Source organism: Mastigoproctus giganteus, chromosome 1 (assembly GCF_048544385.1).
Source record: "Mastigoproctus giganteus isolate SK-2022 chromosome 1, ASM4854438v1, whole genome shotgun sequence".
In the NCBI taxonomy this organism is placed as follows: Eukaryota; Metazoa; Arthropoda; class Arachnida; order Uropygi; family Thelyphonidae; genus Mastigoproctus; species Mastigoproctus giganteus.
The window spans coordinates 244,974,065-244,992,568 of record NC_143575.1 but is presented as its reverse complement, the minus strand read 5'-3'; the positions used below and the strand labels follow the sequence as shown (position 1 = coordinate 244,992,568).

Here is an 18,504-nt window from a genome sequence, read left to right as displayed (position 1 = left end):
TTGATGCTTTGAGCAATACCTCAAATTCATGAAATTTATTTACCAAACTCCCAGCATTGGTGTACACGCAAGTATACATGCACCTGTTCTTTTTCTTAGCTACCGTAACACGACCCATGTGTTTACTTGTACCCCAATGACTCCCAGCAGTCTCTGAAATATCCTGCATCTTATTTTCTAAGCTGCTGCTCATTCCAATAGAAGCAGTGCAAGAATCACTTTCACCTCTGCCAGTGGCTACTATTAATCTATTAGTCCTTGTATCCCCCCAATCTAGCAGTTTTCCGACCCACCTAACACTATCTCGATAGCATCTGCAAACATTCTTGCAGCCTTTCTATTTAAGTGTATCCCATCTCTGTAGAAGCAGTCTCTCCTGTTAACAAGTACAGACCAGGCTGAAAAAAATTCTACCCCTTGAGCCTTGCACAGTATTTCTAGGATCGAATTGATCGACAGGCCTCTCATCATATACTCCCTCTTATCGTATCTGAGCAGAACTGCAGACAGTTTCAAATTCAACCCTAATTCACGGCTTTTTTTCAACAGTGACCTGTACTTGTTAAGTAATTCCGCCGGTCTCCTACTCTTAATATCATTAGTGCCAACGTGTACAACTATATCACCTTTTGTGCCCTTAAAAGATCCACTCGACAACGTCATCAACCTTTGCGGTTGGAACAGTAGATGCCAGACAACCGTCATCAACGGTTGGAACAGTAGATGCCAGATTTCAATGCCATAAAGGATATATATACAACACACACTGTATGATGCTACCAGTTCGATCAAGGACGTTAATTGATTTCTTTTGTTAAACATCTGAGTCGATCCACTTTGATCCTGAACTTGTCAGTGTGATGCCTAAAAGTCAGTTTTGGATCAAACTGCCTTTTTAACCCTATACACATGTCTCAAATTAAAGTTGAATAAGTCGAATAAAATATTATATTCGGCTTATTTTGATTTCGGCTTATACTCAGGATGACCTTAAAATTTTAGACGATTTTTTAATGCTTCAAAGGTCAATTTATTTTTACTAATAACAACACACCCCATAGGTAACTAATAACCATATATCCGAGAACAGAACTGTAAACAGTTCTGTTCTGTTTTTTTAGTTCATGAAAAGCGATTACATTTTTTTTTTCTTTTTTTTTTTTTTACTGTCATATTAGAGCCATCCAATAACAAAATCATTGCCATGTCCATAAATTGCGTGTCGATTTGCCTATTTTTTTTGAAACTCGAGTTTCCGGGGAAGGGAGAAACCTTGCTATTGACGCCTGAGCCCGACTAACCTACGGGAGTAAAAAAAAAACAAAAAAAAAACTAAAAGTTCTCGCGTTATTGACGGAATTCGAACCCAAACCTTTTTAACTCGGTGTGGGTGATTATAATTACTGTTATATCTACACAGACCTACAATAGGAACTGTTAAGTTTACTTACTGCTAGAAAAAGAGAAGAGAAAAAGAAAATAATATATGCCGGACTGTACGATATTCAAATATCACTTAAAAAGTATGCGTGGATGTAATAGGTAGCTAATTCTTTAGTAAAACGCATTGTTCAGCTGAAAGTGATGTATCCAATTGAGGCTCTGACATCACCAATTAGGAATTTATTGAAGAAAACTTTGATCGTAATAAAGCTGATTCTCCCCCCCCCCATCTTTCAGTTAAACAAGATGAAACCTTATATCCGCTCTAAAGAAAAAAAAAAGTGTGAAAATCTTGTTTTGTTAGTCCTATTATCGCATGCACGTGGTCCGCAAGCATAAATAAAGAGAGTAGGGTGGTGTTGACACTGGAAGCTTCTCGCTCAGCAGAGCACACATTCGAGTTGGCTGCTGAAGTCGAGAAAGCCCACGTTTATTTGCTTCTGTTTCACACGTCTTTCTTGCTGTAGTATTTCTCTCGAAGGACTTCTTAACATCAGGTAGGGCATTCGATATCATAATTTGGAAAAATTTATTATTCGTAAGAATTATAATGATCTTTATTCATTCTATACACCAGCCGAGATTTTTATTACTAGACAGTTAATACGAGAGCTAACTAATAAATTTGCATATTCTTATAATGTATAAACCTGCAGATTAACCAGTTCTTAGCAACGAGTAATTCAACTTCAACAGTGATATATGTGTATTTCGAATTTTTCTAATTTGAGTTTTGCTTGCTTTGTATATTATGAATTCTGCGAAATTAAATGCTGTAGACAGTTCTTTTCTTAATATTTTTTTATTATCAAATTATACACTGGTGTACAAAATTTAAGGACCAGTAAGGTTTTCACCTGTAGCTTCTCATAGGAGTGGCCTGGATATGGGAAAAGAATACCAAAGGAATCTCGTGAGGTATAAAAATGATGAAGGAAACAACACCGACACAACAACGAAAAGAAAAAAAAAAAAACGGTACAGAGGGACTTTATTCAAAAATGCAACATAGTACTGGCTGCCATGATACAGATGCATCACTGCCAAAGATGAAATAGAGGGAAGAGGTGGTCCTCAGTAGAGATATGGCCACCCCCTAATGTCGATGCAGGCTTTGCGCCGCCTGTCCATACTTAAAACAATATTGTTATCCTTGCAGTAACATCGTCCATTCCTCTCTCGGCGCCATCTTCAGCTGGTGAACATTGTCTCGTGGGTGTGATGTGCCGCTAGGCGTCTCCCCAGAGCATCCATATGTGTTCGATGGGATTTAGAGCGTGGAACGGGCAGGCCAATCCACACGAACAATGTCCTCACTTTCAAAAAGCATATCAACAGCTGCACTGCGATGGGGGTGTGACGTTATCATCCATAAACACGAACTCTGGTCCAATGGCACCTCGGAACAGACGCACATGGGGAAGGATTGCCTCAATACAGTAGAGTGCACCGGTTACAGTACTGCATTCCAGTATCTGGAGTTGTGTACGTTCATCCAAGATAACGTCTCCCCAGACGAGAACACCTCGACCGCCATATCGATCCCTTGTGACACCGTGTGCCAACCACTCGCCAGATCAGCTGACATCCAGAATCGCTGTTGAAACTGAATCTACTTTCATCAGTAAAGAGTACCTTAAGTAAAGATTTTGTGGTTGTAACCTTTAGAAATAACGTTGGTCCTTAAGTTTTGCACACCAGTGTATTATATTGTTATTATATTCTTCTTCTTCTTCAAGTGCATATGCAGAAATATAGTGGCGGACATAAAAACAAATTGTATCACTTGTGAATTTTGCAAATAATGTGTTTTGCGCTGCATTGTGGGTTGCAGAAATGTTCGAAATGCATTTGTTAGATGGGATATATATCTCTGTGAATGAAATCCAATAAAAAGACTCCACCTGATATACCTAATCGCCATAAATATCTTCCCAAAGGGTAAAATGCGTAATTAATGTAAATATGACAAATCATGCAAATGCCAATCCTGACACCAAACATACATTTTATTGCATTTACGTGTACACACTGAAATGACAAGTTAACGTAATAGTATTTTGTACTGTAAATCAGTAAAATAAGTCCGCAATATTTTGTTGTTCCTTCTCGAGCTGCAATTACAATTACAGCCTTATAACGATCTGGCATAGAGTTAATCAACTTCTGGATAAACGGTTGCCCAATTTCGTGGTACCACACCCTTACAATGCTCTCCTGCAGCTGAATCTTACTTGTTGGCTTCTGAGCAATTTTAGACGACATTATGTACCAGCAATTTTCAATAGGGTTCAAATCTGTACTGTTGCCGGGCCAGTCCAACACTGTAATGCCAGCATTTCAGTACTGCACCGTAAGGGAGAAAAACGAGGAAATGGGGAAGGATTGCCTCAATACTCAATTACTGCACTGTAAGGGAGAAAAACGAGGAAAAACATTGGTGTAAGTATGTTTTAAGCCTTGTGAGAAAGGGAAGACAAACTCATCATTAAATCTAAATAGCATAAAACTGCAACTCCTGTTGAAAAATGCAATTTTGGACGTCTGTGTGGTAATCCCTAATAACGGGTTTCAGGCACTCCTCGAAGGTAGCGGTTTCTGCATTCACCGTTCCGTTAATAAACTTAATTCGCCCCACTCTTTTCCTTGTTATGCATCCCCAGACCATCTGACCGGCGGGGAATTTTACAGTCGGTGTTATGCAGTCAGGATGGTATGCCTCCGATTTTCGTCTTCTGACCTATCGCTTCCCATCCGAGCCATTGCAACCTGCATGGCTCTGCTGCTTCTCATCCGAGCCATGCAGGTTGAATTCGATTTGTCAGAAAAGATGAAGGTGTCCCAATGCTCTTTTGTCCATGAAACATGTGTTTTAGACCAAGCAAGTCACTTCCTGATTTGTTGGGTCACCAAAGGCTTCTTCTTGGGCCGATACGCATGCAGATCACATTCCGAAAGCCGTCTTTGGATAGTTCATGCACTTGTTTCAACACTAGAAAAGTGTTGAAAAAAGTTTTAGATCAGAAGCGCTAGCATGGCGATTACGAAGGCATAGCCGTTTCAAATATCGATCTTGGGAAGGCGTTGTCACTCTCTTACGGCCTGATCCAGGTCTTCACATCACCGGTTTCACGCTTTAATTTCGGAACCCGGGATACTTTTGACGTGGCAGACTATTTTATCAGTGTTAGCATGCGTAGAAAGCCCTTCCTGGGACAGAGCAACAGCTACACTATTTTTTCTTGTTGTCAACTGAACATGTGTAGCCATGCTTACATTACACCTCCGCAAAACAGGATACTAATGAGCGTGTATATCCTTCCAACGCCGTATTTATAGAAACGGCTGATGCAATACCTTGCAATTACTGTCTGATGCAATAGAAGCGTTATCTGACGCAATACTTTTGCTTTGCGACAAACAAAATGACCGTAATCAAACAATATCTTATACGTTTCACTAAAAATTTACTTTTTTTAAGGTGATGCAGTTTTTTTTCCGCTACTGTATATAAAACACTTGCAGTAGGCTATATTATATACACTAATGAATACATAGAAAAATATATGCATTTTGAAATAAATTTTATTACAAACATTTTATTCTGTTTTAGTATTAAAATGTTTATTTGTGGTGAGAAATAAATTCCTTATCACAGATAAAGACATTTTTCTGATTTTTTATTTTTTTTTTTTCTTAATGTATTCCAGTAATGCTTATTTCTTGTATTACTATAAATGTCATACCGAGTACTGCAATGTTCGAATTAGTAATATTAACTACTGGAGAGATGATATTTGGTAGGGGGGGGGGTGAGTAGATTAAATACATAAAAGAGTTCCAGGACTGGTGATAAAAAGAACACAAAGTAAACGAGCTCAAAATTGGTTTGATTTTTATTCCAAGTAATCACCGCCTGATTGTTTGCACTAATTACACCATTCTCAGTTTCTGAAAAGAGTTAGCGAAGGCGTCCAAAGAGATGGATGATATTCAGTTCGGCGGTTATGTTTTTCTTTATGTTCTCCATATCCTGAAATCTCTTTCCTTTGAGAACAATTTCGACCTTGGGACAGAGGAAGAAGTCTGCTGATGCTAGATCGGCAGAGTATGGTGGATTTACTTGTGCAGTGCTGTATCAGATATGTCTTCACAAGTGTACAACAAGGTGCAACAAGGGCTAGCTGCATTTCTACTGCACTAGGGAGAAGACAGAGAATGGTAATCAATGGACACTGCTCATCGTGGACTAATGTTATTAGAGGAGTCCCTCAGAGTACAGTGTTTTCTGTATTTATAAATGATATTGATATTGTATATCAAGCTTAATGTCCAAGTTTGCAGAAGATACAAAGATTGGCAGGGTTGTTAAGGACGCTACTGACGCTATGGTGCTGCAACAAGATCTGGAAAAGTTGAGCAGATGGGCTGAGAGGTGGCAAATGAAGTTTAACATTGACAAACGTAAAGTACTACATATGGGAAACAGTAACCCCACAGCAAAGAATCAACTCTGTGGTACTACACTGGCAAAGGGGTTTCCCCCATCTCCGCGTAGTTTACATTGTGGGTGAACCAGTTGACTGGAAAAGCCAGAGATTCAAAAGTGTATGGAATTTATATATGTGTGATGCCTTGTACCGTTGTTCATCTGGTCATTTAGCCGCCAGACCCCTATTGAGGCCCGACGTTGTCCCACTTTCGCCCCGTGGAGGCAGACCAGGTACTCACTAGTATATAGTTCACTCTGGCATGTCCTGCCACCTAATTTCCTGAGATTTCAGTGGCTAGGACCTAAAAAAAAAAAAAAAAAAAAATATATCGCCTACGCGTCGCGGGGAGCGCTAGAAGTCCAAAATGGTGGGCAAAATTAATTTAGATTGGTGATTTTAGATTGTGTGGGGCATGTTCACATTGCTGTCAGATAGAGTGGGGTGAAGGCTGAAGACTGGGGGACAGATAGACAGAAATATGGGGCCGAAAGGAAGGCAACTCCAGTTTACAGTGGGGAATGCCCATGCCCCACCAGAGGGAAGAAATAGGGGGGAAGGGGACAGCAAACTGTCCCCTCCCCGCTCTGCCAGGAACAGGTAAGACAGTGAGCCAAACAAGGGAGCTGGCTCAGGTTGCCAATGTGGCCTGTGTGCATGAGTGGGAGCAAACCAGACCGTAGGGCCAGGTCCACACCATCCAGAAAAACTTGAGGCCCAGCAGAGGCGCTCCAATGTTGGTTTGGCTGAATAGGTTGTGCAAAATGTCACAGTTGGGAGTCATTCATGGGACTGTTGTCCCGTCCGGTAGTCAATGTTCTGGGAAGTGGAGTTTTGTCACTTCTCATAAGAGTTCCAGTTTTGTCTTGCATGAAGGATCAAGCAGTGAAACCTGACATCTGGTTGGGGGTCTCTGAGAAGCTTTGTTTGACACATCTATTCGAAGTTTCCAGGCAGAGGAATGGTCAAGCGTCTAGCATACAGGTTCTGGGCAAACTTGGTGAATGCTATATATGAGGCTTCATCTTCCAGTAAGTAGTGTTGCCGGTTTTTGGGATTAAGGCGCATTTGGATGATTAATTCAACACGAAGATCTTTATAAAATTCGCAGTCATACATCTGGTGTCCCCAGGCCTCCACACAGCCACATGCACACATTGGGTTGTTTTCGAGTCCGAGAAGGTCTAATTTGTGGCGGATCGCTCCATTTCCTGTTAGAAGATACGTGCTGTACAATCCAGGGCAAAGCCATACCGGATACTGTGGGTATATTTGTTGTAGATCGGGGAGGAACCTCCGCGTGACTTCCCTTTTTTGTGGAGGTCGTCCAGCGCTGCTGCCATACTGATCGCAAATAGATCTGGAGTCTTTTCTTCTCCACTATCCGATTTGCAGTTGGGTCTGTGGTGTGATCCTGGAAGGTAGTTGATTTCCGCGTCTAAGCTGCTGTAACATGCCTAGGCGAATCACTTCAAGATCAAGAGGGAGGGTCCCAGTGAGTACTTGCAGCGCATGAGTAGATACAGTGCGGAACGCTCTGGTGAGGGTTAATAAAATCGGTCGGTGAATGATGTTGAGTAGCCAACGATTTACCGCCGTAGAGGCCTTATGGTGCCAGACACCAGAAGCATATGCAATCGCAGGGATAATGGCTGCTTTGTAAAGTATTGCTAGGGTTCTTCTTTTCAGCCCCCATTCGCGGCGGGTAATCCTCGCAAGCATGGCAGCGTAGTTTTTCATTTTCTTCTGGATGTATTTTAAGTGGGCTGTAAATGATAAATTTCGGTTCAGGATCACTCGGTTCACTCCTAGGTACTTGAGTTCTGTGGCCAACTTGATCGTTCTGTTGTAGATTTTTATCTGCGGTGGTCTGGTAGGAGTTGGATATCCCTTTAGTAGGACAGATTGGGTTTTGGTGGCGGAGATATTAAGGTGATGAGTTTCAGTCCACTCTCTTAGTGTAGAAAGTGCTGAGTTGGCAAGCGTTTCCAGTTGTGCTCTTGAATCAGCAGAGAGGATTAGGGAGAGGTCATCTGCGTATGCGAGCGCTTGCACGCCCCCCAATTCCAGGAAGAGGAACTCATCCAGCACGTAGTTCCATAGGAGGGGACCCAGTACAGAGCCCTGAGGGCAGCCCCTGTGTACCTGGCGTTCAACCTTGCAGTAGGGAGCCTGCACTAGGATCTTCCTATTGTTCAGGTAGCTCTGAATGCATCTATATAGGTTTGTTGGCAGGTTGGCAGCTCTTAGTCTTGCGAGGATGCTCTGCCACCAGAGGGCATCGAACGCCCCTGCAAAGTCCACAGAGATGAGAAGAAGTTATTTTCGTTGGCAGTTTGACGCGGCATTCATGATATATTCTAGTGCATCCAGAGTGGATTTCCCCGTTTTGAATCCGAATTGTTTGTCTGTTGTTAAATTTGCTGCGGTGTAATGTACTTCAAGCCTCTGTCTAAGAAGTTGTTCCAGGACTTTGCTGAGTACAGACAGAAGGGCTACAGGTCGGTAGGACTCCAGTATATGTGGCTGCTTTGATGAGTTTTTTATGATTAATTTTATGCTAGCTACCTTCCAATCCGAGGGGAACCAGCCTTGACGAAGACAGTAATTATATAAGTCTAATAGCAAGTTCGGGCCATACTCGGCCACCTTTTTTACCAGTTCTGGTTCAAGCATGTCCAGTCCTGGGGTTCTTTTGTTTTTTATTTTTTGTACGGCAGTTTGTAAATCTTGCAGAGTGAATGGTTGTTCCACTCGGGTCGATTGGTAAGTTTTGTTGGCGTGGCACAGCTGATGCTGTTGAGGTGTGTTGAGGCACGACACCGTCAACAACATTGAGAATGTTGTTGACGGTGTCGTGCCAGTTGTTGGTCATGGTGCCTTGTGGGGTGATGGTGGAGGGCGTAACCTCTCCCCTTGGTAACTTGTTTGTGGTTATTCTATATATGATGCTCCATGGGTCTGTATTGCCGACTGTGGAAACCAAATGCTCCCAGGACAGTTTCTTCCGCTGCCTGATCATCGCAGTGTAGTTATTCCTGGCCTCCCTGTATTGTTGTCTGAGGGGTTCAACCTCAGGAGGAGGCCAGGACCGCCTGGCTCTTTGGAAGGCACGTCTTTTCCTGTTCATATCTCTCCTAAGTAGGCCAAGTTCCTGCGACCACCACGGCACAGCGCCTAGCCGGGGGACCCTTCTCCGGATCGACTGGTCCGCTGCTTGTAGGATGGCGTTAGTGACAGCACGCTGGTGTTGATCGGGGGTTTGGTTGTTGAGGTTATTGGAAAACAGGTTCTCAGTGTTCCTACTACACTGGCAGTGGTAGAGAATGAAAATGACCTGGGGATAATTGTGTAGGCAGATATGAAGTTCTCTGAGCAGTGCAGACTGGCGGCAAAAGTAGCTCATGGTGACTTGTCAATGATATATAGGAATTTTTCTAGCAGGGATAAGGAGGTGATTATTCCCTTGTATAAGGCAATGGTCAGGCCACACCTTGAGTACTGTATACAGGTCTGGAGGCCTCGTTTCAAGAAGGATGTAGAGCTGCTGGAACGGAGAAGGGCCACAAGATTAATTGAAGGAACAAAGGGTTGCTCTTACGAAGAAAGGCTTAAGTTTTGCAAATTACAGTGTCTGGAGACTAAACACCGGCGAGGTGATCTGATAGAGGTGTATAAAGCCTTGAATGGTTTGAGCATGCTCAGTGCTCAAACCATTCAAGACAGATGTAGTATAGATGTGTGGAAATTTGCCTTTAGCCAGCGAGTAGTTGGTTGGTGGAACAGACTTCCATCCCTTGTCGTGGAAGTTGATAGCCTAAATAAATTTAAGGCTCAGCTGGATAGGTATTTCGAACGAACGGAGGGGTGAAATGGGAGTGTTTTTTTTTTTTTTTTGGCTGATGCTGCATAAGCTTGCTTTCTTGCATCATATGCCTCTACTAATGCTAATGCTAATCTGTCCTACAACCGTCTTTCCTCAATTTCAATTTATGCCCTCTCAGGTGATTATTTTGAACAAGAGGAAGAATTCCATCAGCATTAAGCATGCTCAAACCATTCAAAGCTTTATACACCTCAATCAGATCCCCTCGCAGGTGCCTAGTCCAGGCACTGTAATTTGCAAAACTTAAGCCTTTCTGCGTAAGAGCAACCCTTTGTTCCATTCACTAATCTTGTTGCCCTTCTCTGTACTCGTTCCAGCAGCTCTACATCCCGTGGCGTAGCCGCCATGTAGGCAGGCAAGGCAATTGCTTTCGGGCTTGGCGTCTTTGGCTGTCTCCCGTTTTTGAAATTTTCATTAATTAAGTAGGGGCCCGAACATGTTCTTTGCCTTTGGGCTCGAAAAAGGGTAGCTACGCTATTGTCTACTTCAGGGGTGGGCAACAGCCGGTCTGCGACGATGTTGAATCCGGCCCCCTCGGTAAATGCATAAATATAGAAAATCCATACTTGACTACACTCGCCGTAAACGTTCGGTTCAATCGGGAATCGCGCCCAGTACAATAGTAACCAAGTTATTCTACGCAGCGTCAAAGAGTTATTTCCTAATTATTATTGTAGCATCGATCGAACGAAGTTCCTTTGGGTTTGACTTCTTATTGAAAAAAATAATATTGGTGCGAGATATTTTATGTTTTATGCCTTTTCTAATTATTACAATTTTTAATTTAATATAATTTATAGCCCATAAAATGAGCCAATTAAAAAAAAAAAGAAAAATTGATGCCGAATGCCGCATTTTCGATGATAATTGGACATTCAGATATTTTTTTTTTAAAAATACATTAATAATTTGGTAATTCAAGTAATATAACATTTTTTAGGTTCTGATTTTTTTTATTAAATCGTTCAATCTATTCCGGCCCACATCATGATGCAAAAATTTCATTCGGCCCGCACCATGATAAGAAAATTTCATTCGGCCCGCACCATGATAAGAAAATTTCATTCGGCCCGCTGACGAAAAAAGTTGCCCACCCCTGGTCTACATGCTTCTTAAAATGAGTTCTCCAGACCTACTAAAGGTGTGCCCTGACCATTGCCTTATGGGGATAATGACCTCCTTAACCCTGCACACGGGCTATATGCATACCATATGCAATGAGTTCAGACAATGCAAGCAGGAGATTCTCTTGCGCTTGAGCAATTTTGTTTATGGATACTTAATCGTTTCAACAACAGTCCCGACTTTCTTGTCAATATTTTATGGACCCATGTAGCAATATTAACACGATATCGGTTATTCAACATGCGCAATCTCCATACATGGTCAGTGGAAAATTCTCATTCGGCAATCTTGTTTCCAAGTGGGGTTTAACGTCGATTTGTGGGCCAGCATTGTAGGAGATAACTTTATTCATCACGAATTCCCTGCCCACCTAAACGCTGAGCATTACTTACAGTTTTTGTAGAATGATATTGCCAACACTTCTGGAAGATTTTCTTTTAAGTGTACATGCCAATATGTGGTTTCAGCACGATGGAGCGCCTTTACATTTTGTGCGACAAGTAAGAATATTCTTAAATGATCGTTACTGGAATCACTGGTTGGTCGTAGGGGTTCCTTTTCTTGGCTGCCACGCTCCTCTGACCTTAACCCGTTGGGTTTTTATGTGTCTGGTCAAATAAAACAAATTGTTAATGCCACAGAGTTGAGATGACTTGTTGAATCGCATCCACGAAGTTGCCGCTGCTATTAAAAACAGCACATATACTTGCACCTGTATGGGATTCCATCTTACTGTGTTGAAGCCTGTTTCCTGTCACGCAGCACTCATTTCTCTGCTTGTGATGTAAAGTGACTTCTTTTCGCACACGGGTTCCATCACACAGCACTCATTTCGACCATCTTTTGTGGTATTTCTTTTGATTTTGTATAGGATTTCTCCTCACACCGTGTTCAAGCTGGTCTCCTTGTCACTTGAATTCATTTGAACATCTTTTGATCACGCTTCAGATTGCTGTGCTAATAAAATTCATTTACTCGTGCTGTACGATATCGTCTGAGCTGTGGAACAGATGAGTAGTATCATCACCGTCCTTCCCACACCGGTGGAAATGCCCGGATTCGAATCCCGTCGATGGCGCGAGGAACTTTTATGGGCTATTTTCATCCGTGGCTGAGTTAGTCGGTCTCAGGCATAGATAGTAAGGTTTTTTACTCAGAAAAAATGGGGTTTTTCGTCCAGCAAAACAGGCAAATCGACCGGAGAACACACACAGTTTTACAGATACAATACACATGGGTAGGTGAAAGAAATTTCCAGGTTACTCTAATATAATAGTGTACAACGATATTGTTTCTGAGTGCTCTTCAATTCACAGCTAAATTTTAATCAACTAACATTTATTGTTCTTGGTTTATTGATGCCATGTACAGTACAAGTAACATTATTCAGATATTTTGTAATACAGTAGAATGTCGAAAATTCGAACGAGCAGGCAGTTATTTATTTTTTATGTTGGTGCCCTAAAATAATTACAGTTGTTGTGTTTGTTATTTGGTTTTTAGGAGCATTAGCAACTAAGGCCATACTGCTCCGGGGATATGCGGTGGTCATTCCCTGACCATTCCGCATCCTCCGTATTTGGTGGTCACGGGCTCGAACCCCGGTATAATCAAGAAGCGTGTGCTATGCACTGCTGCCCCTGCCCACCTGGCTACGGAGGCACCTCCCACCACTTATTTTGACCACATTTGCGAATTGCATTTTGATTCTATTAAACGGCAATTCTAATATTAGAACTTTTTGATCACCTTGTATTTGCATTACAGAAATATTGATGAAATATGAAGTGCTAATTAAAGCTTTACTTATTCTCAGCAAACTGTTGGTTAATATTTACTAACATTACATTTCAGATTACCATGGTTGTTCCTGCTTTGTCCAGTCCACTGGCTTATGCCACTTTTGATGCACTAACCTTCCCTTACCAACATAATGCTACCGTAGTGGACAGTGTTCCTCATGATATGCTTTACATGATTCATAGTCATTGGTACAAATTTCCTCCCATGAACCCCCTTTGGCACAGTCTCTTGGGTATTGCCATGGTGGTGCTCGGCATCATTTGTGTTGTTGGCAATTCTGTTGTCATGTACCTCATGATGACCACAAAATCCCTAAGGACACCAACCAACCTGCTGGTAGTAAATCTTGCTTTTTCTGACTTCAGCATGATGGCTTTCATGATGCCCACCATGGCAGCTAATTGTTTTGCGGAAACGTGGATCCTTGGTCCTTTCATGTGTGAGATTTATGGAATGGTAGGGTCTCTTTTTGGCTGTGGATCCATCTGGACTATGGTGATGATCTCTTTGGATCGATATAATGTTATCGTGAAAGGAATGTCGGCTGCACCTTTAACTCATCGAAAAGCAGTTCTCATGATCCTCTTTGTCTGGACATGGTCTGCAGTGTGGACTATACTTCCATTCTTTGGCTGGAGTAGGTAAGTTAATGATTAGAAAATGAGACAGTACTTAGTATCACTAAATCAGAATTACAAAGAAATTGAAAACTCCATGTAATTTTTATTAAATTAATGAGTAAATTAAATAGGATCTGTACTCATTACTCTGACAACCTTGTTCTATCAGTGACAATATTTCAAAGTCAAGTTTGGAGTTTGGTATCAAGCCTTTAAAAAAGCATCTCCTGTGTCAGCATACAACACCAAGTGATTAACTTTACTTGTGTACTGTAGATTTAATCACTAACTTCACAATACAAAGAAGATAACTTATTTCAAGACAACAAAGAATTGAAGTTGTTTGAAATATAATTTTTAGATGCAAAGTAGTTTAGTATAGAACTCATTTCATTTACCCATCAGTATTAAGTGCAACAGAAATCAAGTGATCTAATAAATATCACAATTCGAGTTCAAACCTTATGGGGAATTAAGTGTCGATTTCTTTGTAAATCTGATATAGTTATTTAAAATATTCCATGCCTTTCACACATTTAATATTTGGTATTTTATTAATTTAGTATTTGTCTAACATAACGTATCATTAATAACCTTCAAATTACAATAATGGAAACAACTGTAGAGCAAGAAAAGCCCTTAAAGCATCTACAGATCAGAGGGATCAGATTTCTATACTATCAAAGCATACTAAACATTTTTGAAGACAATCAATAATAATAGTAATAAACAAAGAAATTAACAATTAAAAAATAGTACATGTGCACTCTTACTAGGCTCAATCGAGATTTGTATTAGTTAAAACTATTTTTTTGTTCTTCAATGGATTGAATTCTCACACCTTTCACTATTTGAATATTTATTTTATCACCAAAAATTGTGATATATAGGCTCTAACGCAGTACTGTAGACAAAGGAGAGTGCCATTCCAGAACAGTATTAAGATAGGAGTCTGGAAAATGATTGTTTCGAGGTGCAGGCTTTCAGGGGAAGTAAAATAAATATGATGAACGAAACCCCACTACGTTTACACATAGTAGGGCAGCAACAAAATAAAGTATTACTGTGTTATATAGTGGAGAGGATTAACATTTTCTTGTTTGCACTGAGTGCTTAAATCTTGATAGATCCATACCATTTTCCAACCTGTCTTATTTGGATGTTGAAGAGAAGTTTATATCATATTCCGCTATAAAGTGGAGGAGGAGGAATCCAATAGTGAATAAAGTCAGTTACCATAGGAAATAGTACTGGTTTTTGTTGCTTAATAAATTAAACTGAGATTTATTAACCAACAAAAGATATATTAAAAAAAAAAAGCATGACAAGAAATAAACTTGGAAATAAAATTCAATTTTTATCTGTTTTTATGGGCCCAATCTAACACTTGTATTCAAATATGTCAACTATAGTTTACCTATGTTAATAAGAATACTACTACTGTGTTACTGTGATCCAGCAGTAATATTTAAATATTTTTAAAAATGGGCATATGAGAATAGGTAATATCACAGGTTAGGTAAAAAGAGTTGGGGGAGTACATGAGGAATATATCCTCGCCTTATGGATTGTCGGGTAAAAATCTGAAAAAAATTAGTTTTTAATTGAGAAACACTGCTGTGTCCATGCACAGTGCTCTACAAGCTAAGTACTATGTACTTAAGATTGGCATTTCTTAAAAAAGGCAAATTGCAGCCTTTTGCAGCCATTATCAACCCACTACAGGATGGAAGCCTCCTCAACAATTCATGTTGAAGGAAATGGACCATATCTACCATGCTGGTCCAGTGCGGGTTGGCAGATCGACCGTATTTAGCAGTCAGGGGCTTGAACCCTGGTCTACTCAAGGAGCGTGTGCTATTGCACTCCTGATCACTAATGCAGTATTTACTCTTTTTACCAGTAAGCTGTCCAATTGCAGTATTTTTTTTTTTTTTTTTTTTTTTGTTTTATGATTAACATTTCATGGTATTCAATCAGTTGCTAACTGGGGTTCACTTTTAACACAATAATTAAGCTAAAAATTTAATTACTTAAATGAAAGATTTCCTCTTGCAGGTATGTACCAGAAGGAAACATGACCAGTTGTACAGTTGACTATCTGACCAAAGACTGGGGATCTGCTTCCTACGTAATCATTTATGGCTGTGCTGTTTACTTCACACCTTTACTCACTATGATCTACTGTTACTTCTTCATTGTAAAAGCAGTTGCAAATCACGAGAAACAACTCCGAGAACAGGCAAAGAAAATGAATGTGGCTTCCCTAAGAGCAAATGCTGACCAGCAGAAGACAAGTGCTGAAATCCGTCTGGCCAAGGTGACTATTCCAATTATTTTACTACTTTTTTGCCACCATGAGGGCTGTTCTCTATATTCTTTTAGAACATACCTTTCTCTCTTCTAACCATAATGCTGTTTAGGAGTCTTTCTAGAAATCATTTGATTAACTTATTACCCACCCAAAATTAAACTAAGATGAAGGTTAAATATTTTTTTTCTTTTACTAACAACTCCTTTATTTTTCAAAAAATCTCCACCAGAGTTTTCTTCACTTCATTTATGTAGCATCGATGTCTTGTCATAATTTTTCAGTCTTCCAAAAAACATGAAAATTGACAAGTCCAATCTGCATGGAGGATGCTCGACCATTCCTCAGTGTAGTTTTTGGCAGAAGTGATAACATATTTCCAGTGCATGCTCTTGGCATGTGAGCTAGACAATCCAAGAAGCAATTTCCTTCTTCATATTGCATTAGGTACTATAAATGGAATCCAGTTTACAAATATTTCTGTTTTTTGTTGAGATACTTGGAAGCCCACTTCATGCAAATCTCCCTGAATGCAGTCTAGTCTTCCATGGCAGCTTAGATGGCATAATACATTATCAACTCCCACTATTTTTTGGAAGACAGCAATGTATCATGGCAATGGCATTCCCATCAACAAATGGAGGAATTTCTCTTCATTCAAGGTTGTAGTTAGTTGATCTGAGGCAGAGATAGTAGGGTCTCCTTCCACGAGTTATTCTGGATTTTTCAGCTGGTTGCACATACAAATTGGCCCATGGACACACACTTCTAGAGACAAAATATACAAATATGGATATGACCAACAAGCTCTGAAACCGTTAAACATTTGACATCTATTATGGATGATATCCAGCTCCCTAGCCATATCAACTGTCATACACTTATCATCCATGATGACATTTTCTGCCAAGACATTTTTTCTGTGACAACCATGTGACCTGGGTGGGGGGTTTTGGAGTTTTTTCCTCATCCTGGGTGACAACAAGAAAAAACTCCAGAATTTTCCTACCTTTATGGTAATAATTTGTCCATCTGTACATGCATGGGTATGGCCTGTGATGTAGACCTTTTTCATACACAGGGGAATTTCTGCTGTAGAGATGCCATCTGTTTTAAGAAACTAAATAATACTGTTGTGCTAGTCATGAATGCCATTTGTCTCTACTTCTTGAGTGCATCACTTCCTGTATGTACAAGTCAGCTAATATGTGGCATTGTTCATTAGAAGCATTGGTACCAATCCCTAAATTTACACCCATGGCTGCACATAATTTAAAATATTTAGGCTACTGGAATCTTATTTTGATAAAACAAGATTCCATAGTCCACTTAACTTTGATAAAACTCTCTCTGCACATACAGCACATGGCCTTTTTCTCTTTGTACTAACTTTTAATCGTTTGGAAGTACTGATCGAATTTATATTCTTGTTTTTTTTATATCACCCTCTAGGTTGCAATGATGACTGTTGGTCTATGGTTCATGGCTTGGACACCCTATTTGTCTATTGCATGGTCTGGCATCTTTTCAAATGGCAAGTATCTTACACCACTAGCAACTATCTGGGGTTCAGTGTTTGCTAAGGCTAATGCATGCTATAATCCAATTGTCTATGGAATCAGTCATCCCAAATACCGTGCAGCTTTGTACAAGAAATTCCCATCTCTTGCCTGTGCTACACAATCAGATGAAAGTGATGTGAAATCTGAAATGTCTGCTGTTACTACCATGGAAGAAAAGCCCAAGTCTCAGGAAGCATAGTTAAATTTCAAAGAATGTTGTAAAAGCACATCAATTCCTTCTGTTATTGTTAATACTACTGCTCCTTTACCCTGTGATAAATGTCTGTGAAATTGTGTTAATTTTGAAACTAGTCACTTCTGACCTATCAAATAGAAAATCACTCAAGAATAATAAAGATATCCCACTGCTCCACGTTGGTTATTGAAATACATTTATCACTTTAAAAACGATTACATTTCAAATTACATTTTTGTAAATTTCCAAGCTCCTGTACCAAAATTTATAAAATATCAGTTTTTGATATTAGCATTAACCAGCAAAACTTTATCATAAATAATTGAGAGCCATATAGTGGATGTATATGTAATATACATCCACTATATGACTTTATAATAATGGGATTTATTTCATTTAAAAACAGAACTATTACAAGACCTGAATTGTGCTTCATGTATATAATCTCAGCAGAGAAATACAGTGTCATATTGTGAAGATACTTTCAAATAATTTTACTTCCATTTCTATTGAATTATCTTTTGCTGTTAATAATCAGAAAATGATATAAAGGAAGCAAGCTGGCTTTGGCAACAAAAACATATAACTCATTACTGTTCACTCACAAACTACATTTACCCATTTCTTTTAAGTATTTGTCCAATCCATCTCCTCTAACCTTTTACAAGCACTGTGTGGGCTTTTGTATATAAATACTTTTAAATATTAATTTATTCTTGATTTGGCTTCATTGGCCAATATTAGTGAAATTATTTCAAAAATAAAATAAGAATTTAAAAAAAAGAAAAAAAAATTTACAAACTTGCCATTACTTCTTATTTGATGCAATATTATCTTCCACATCTATTTACATATCTACTTATGATTCAGCTTCATCTAGATCTGAATTTCAGAGACTTTTAGCTTTTGTAAGCTAAAATTGGACAACAATGGCTGATATGCATAATTTCCTATGATTTTAAAATATATTTAAAATCCATTATAAACTGTGTATATATTTAGTTAGCAACATAGATAAGAAATGGCAGCACTTGCTAGATTTGTAACGTATTTTAAACAACACTTTTA

At 39.6% G+C, this 18,504-nt stretch overlaps 1 protein-coding gene across 1 annotated transcript; it reads left to right on the top strand.

The window, feature by feature from the left end:
* Positions 1–1,800: 1,800 nt before the first annotated feature.
* Positions 1,801–17,611, top strand: LOC150091723 (ocellar opsin-like). Its single transcript, XM_090385356.1, has 4 exons — positions 1,801–1,940; positions 12,799–13,388; positions 15,426–15,687; positions 17,131–17,611. The coding sequence occupies exons 2-4, from the start codon at positions 12,805–12,807 to the stop codon at positions 17,437–17,439; spliced, it is 1,155 nt and encodes a 384-aa protein (XP_090241482.1). The 5' UTR covers positions 1,801–1,940; positions 12,799–12,804; the 3' UTR covers positions 17,440–17,611.
* The last annotated feature ends 893 nt before the right edge of the window (positions 17,612–18,504 follow it).

Excerpts from the sequence above, each read along its gene's own strand:
- LOC150091723 (XM_090385356.1), top strand. The coding sequence starts at position 12,805 with ATGGTTGTTCCTGCTTTGTCCAGTCCACTGGCTTATGCCACTTTTGAT. Across the intron at positions 13,389-15,425 it reads CCATTCTTTGGCTGGAGTAG|GTATGTACCAGAAGGAAACA; the intron begins GTAAGTTAATGA and ends TTCCTCTTGCAG. Across the intron at positions 15,688-17,130 it reads CTGAAATCCGTCTGGCCAAG|GTTGCAATGATGACTGTTGG; the intron begins GTGACTATTCCA and ends ATCACCCTCTAG.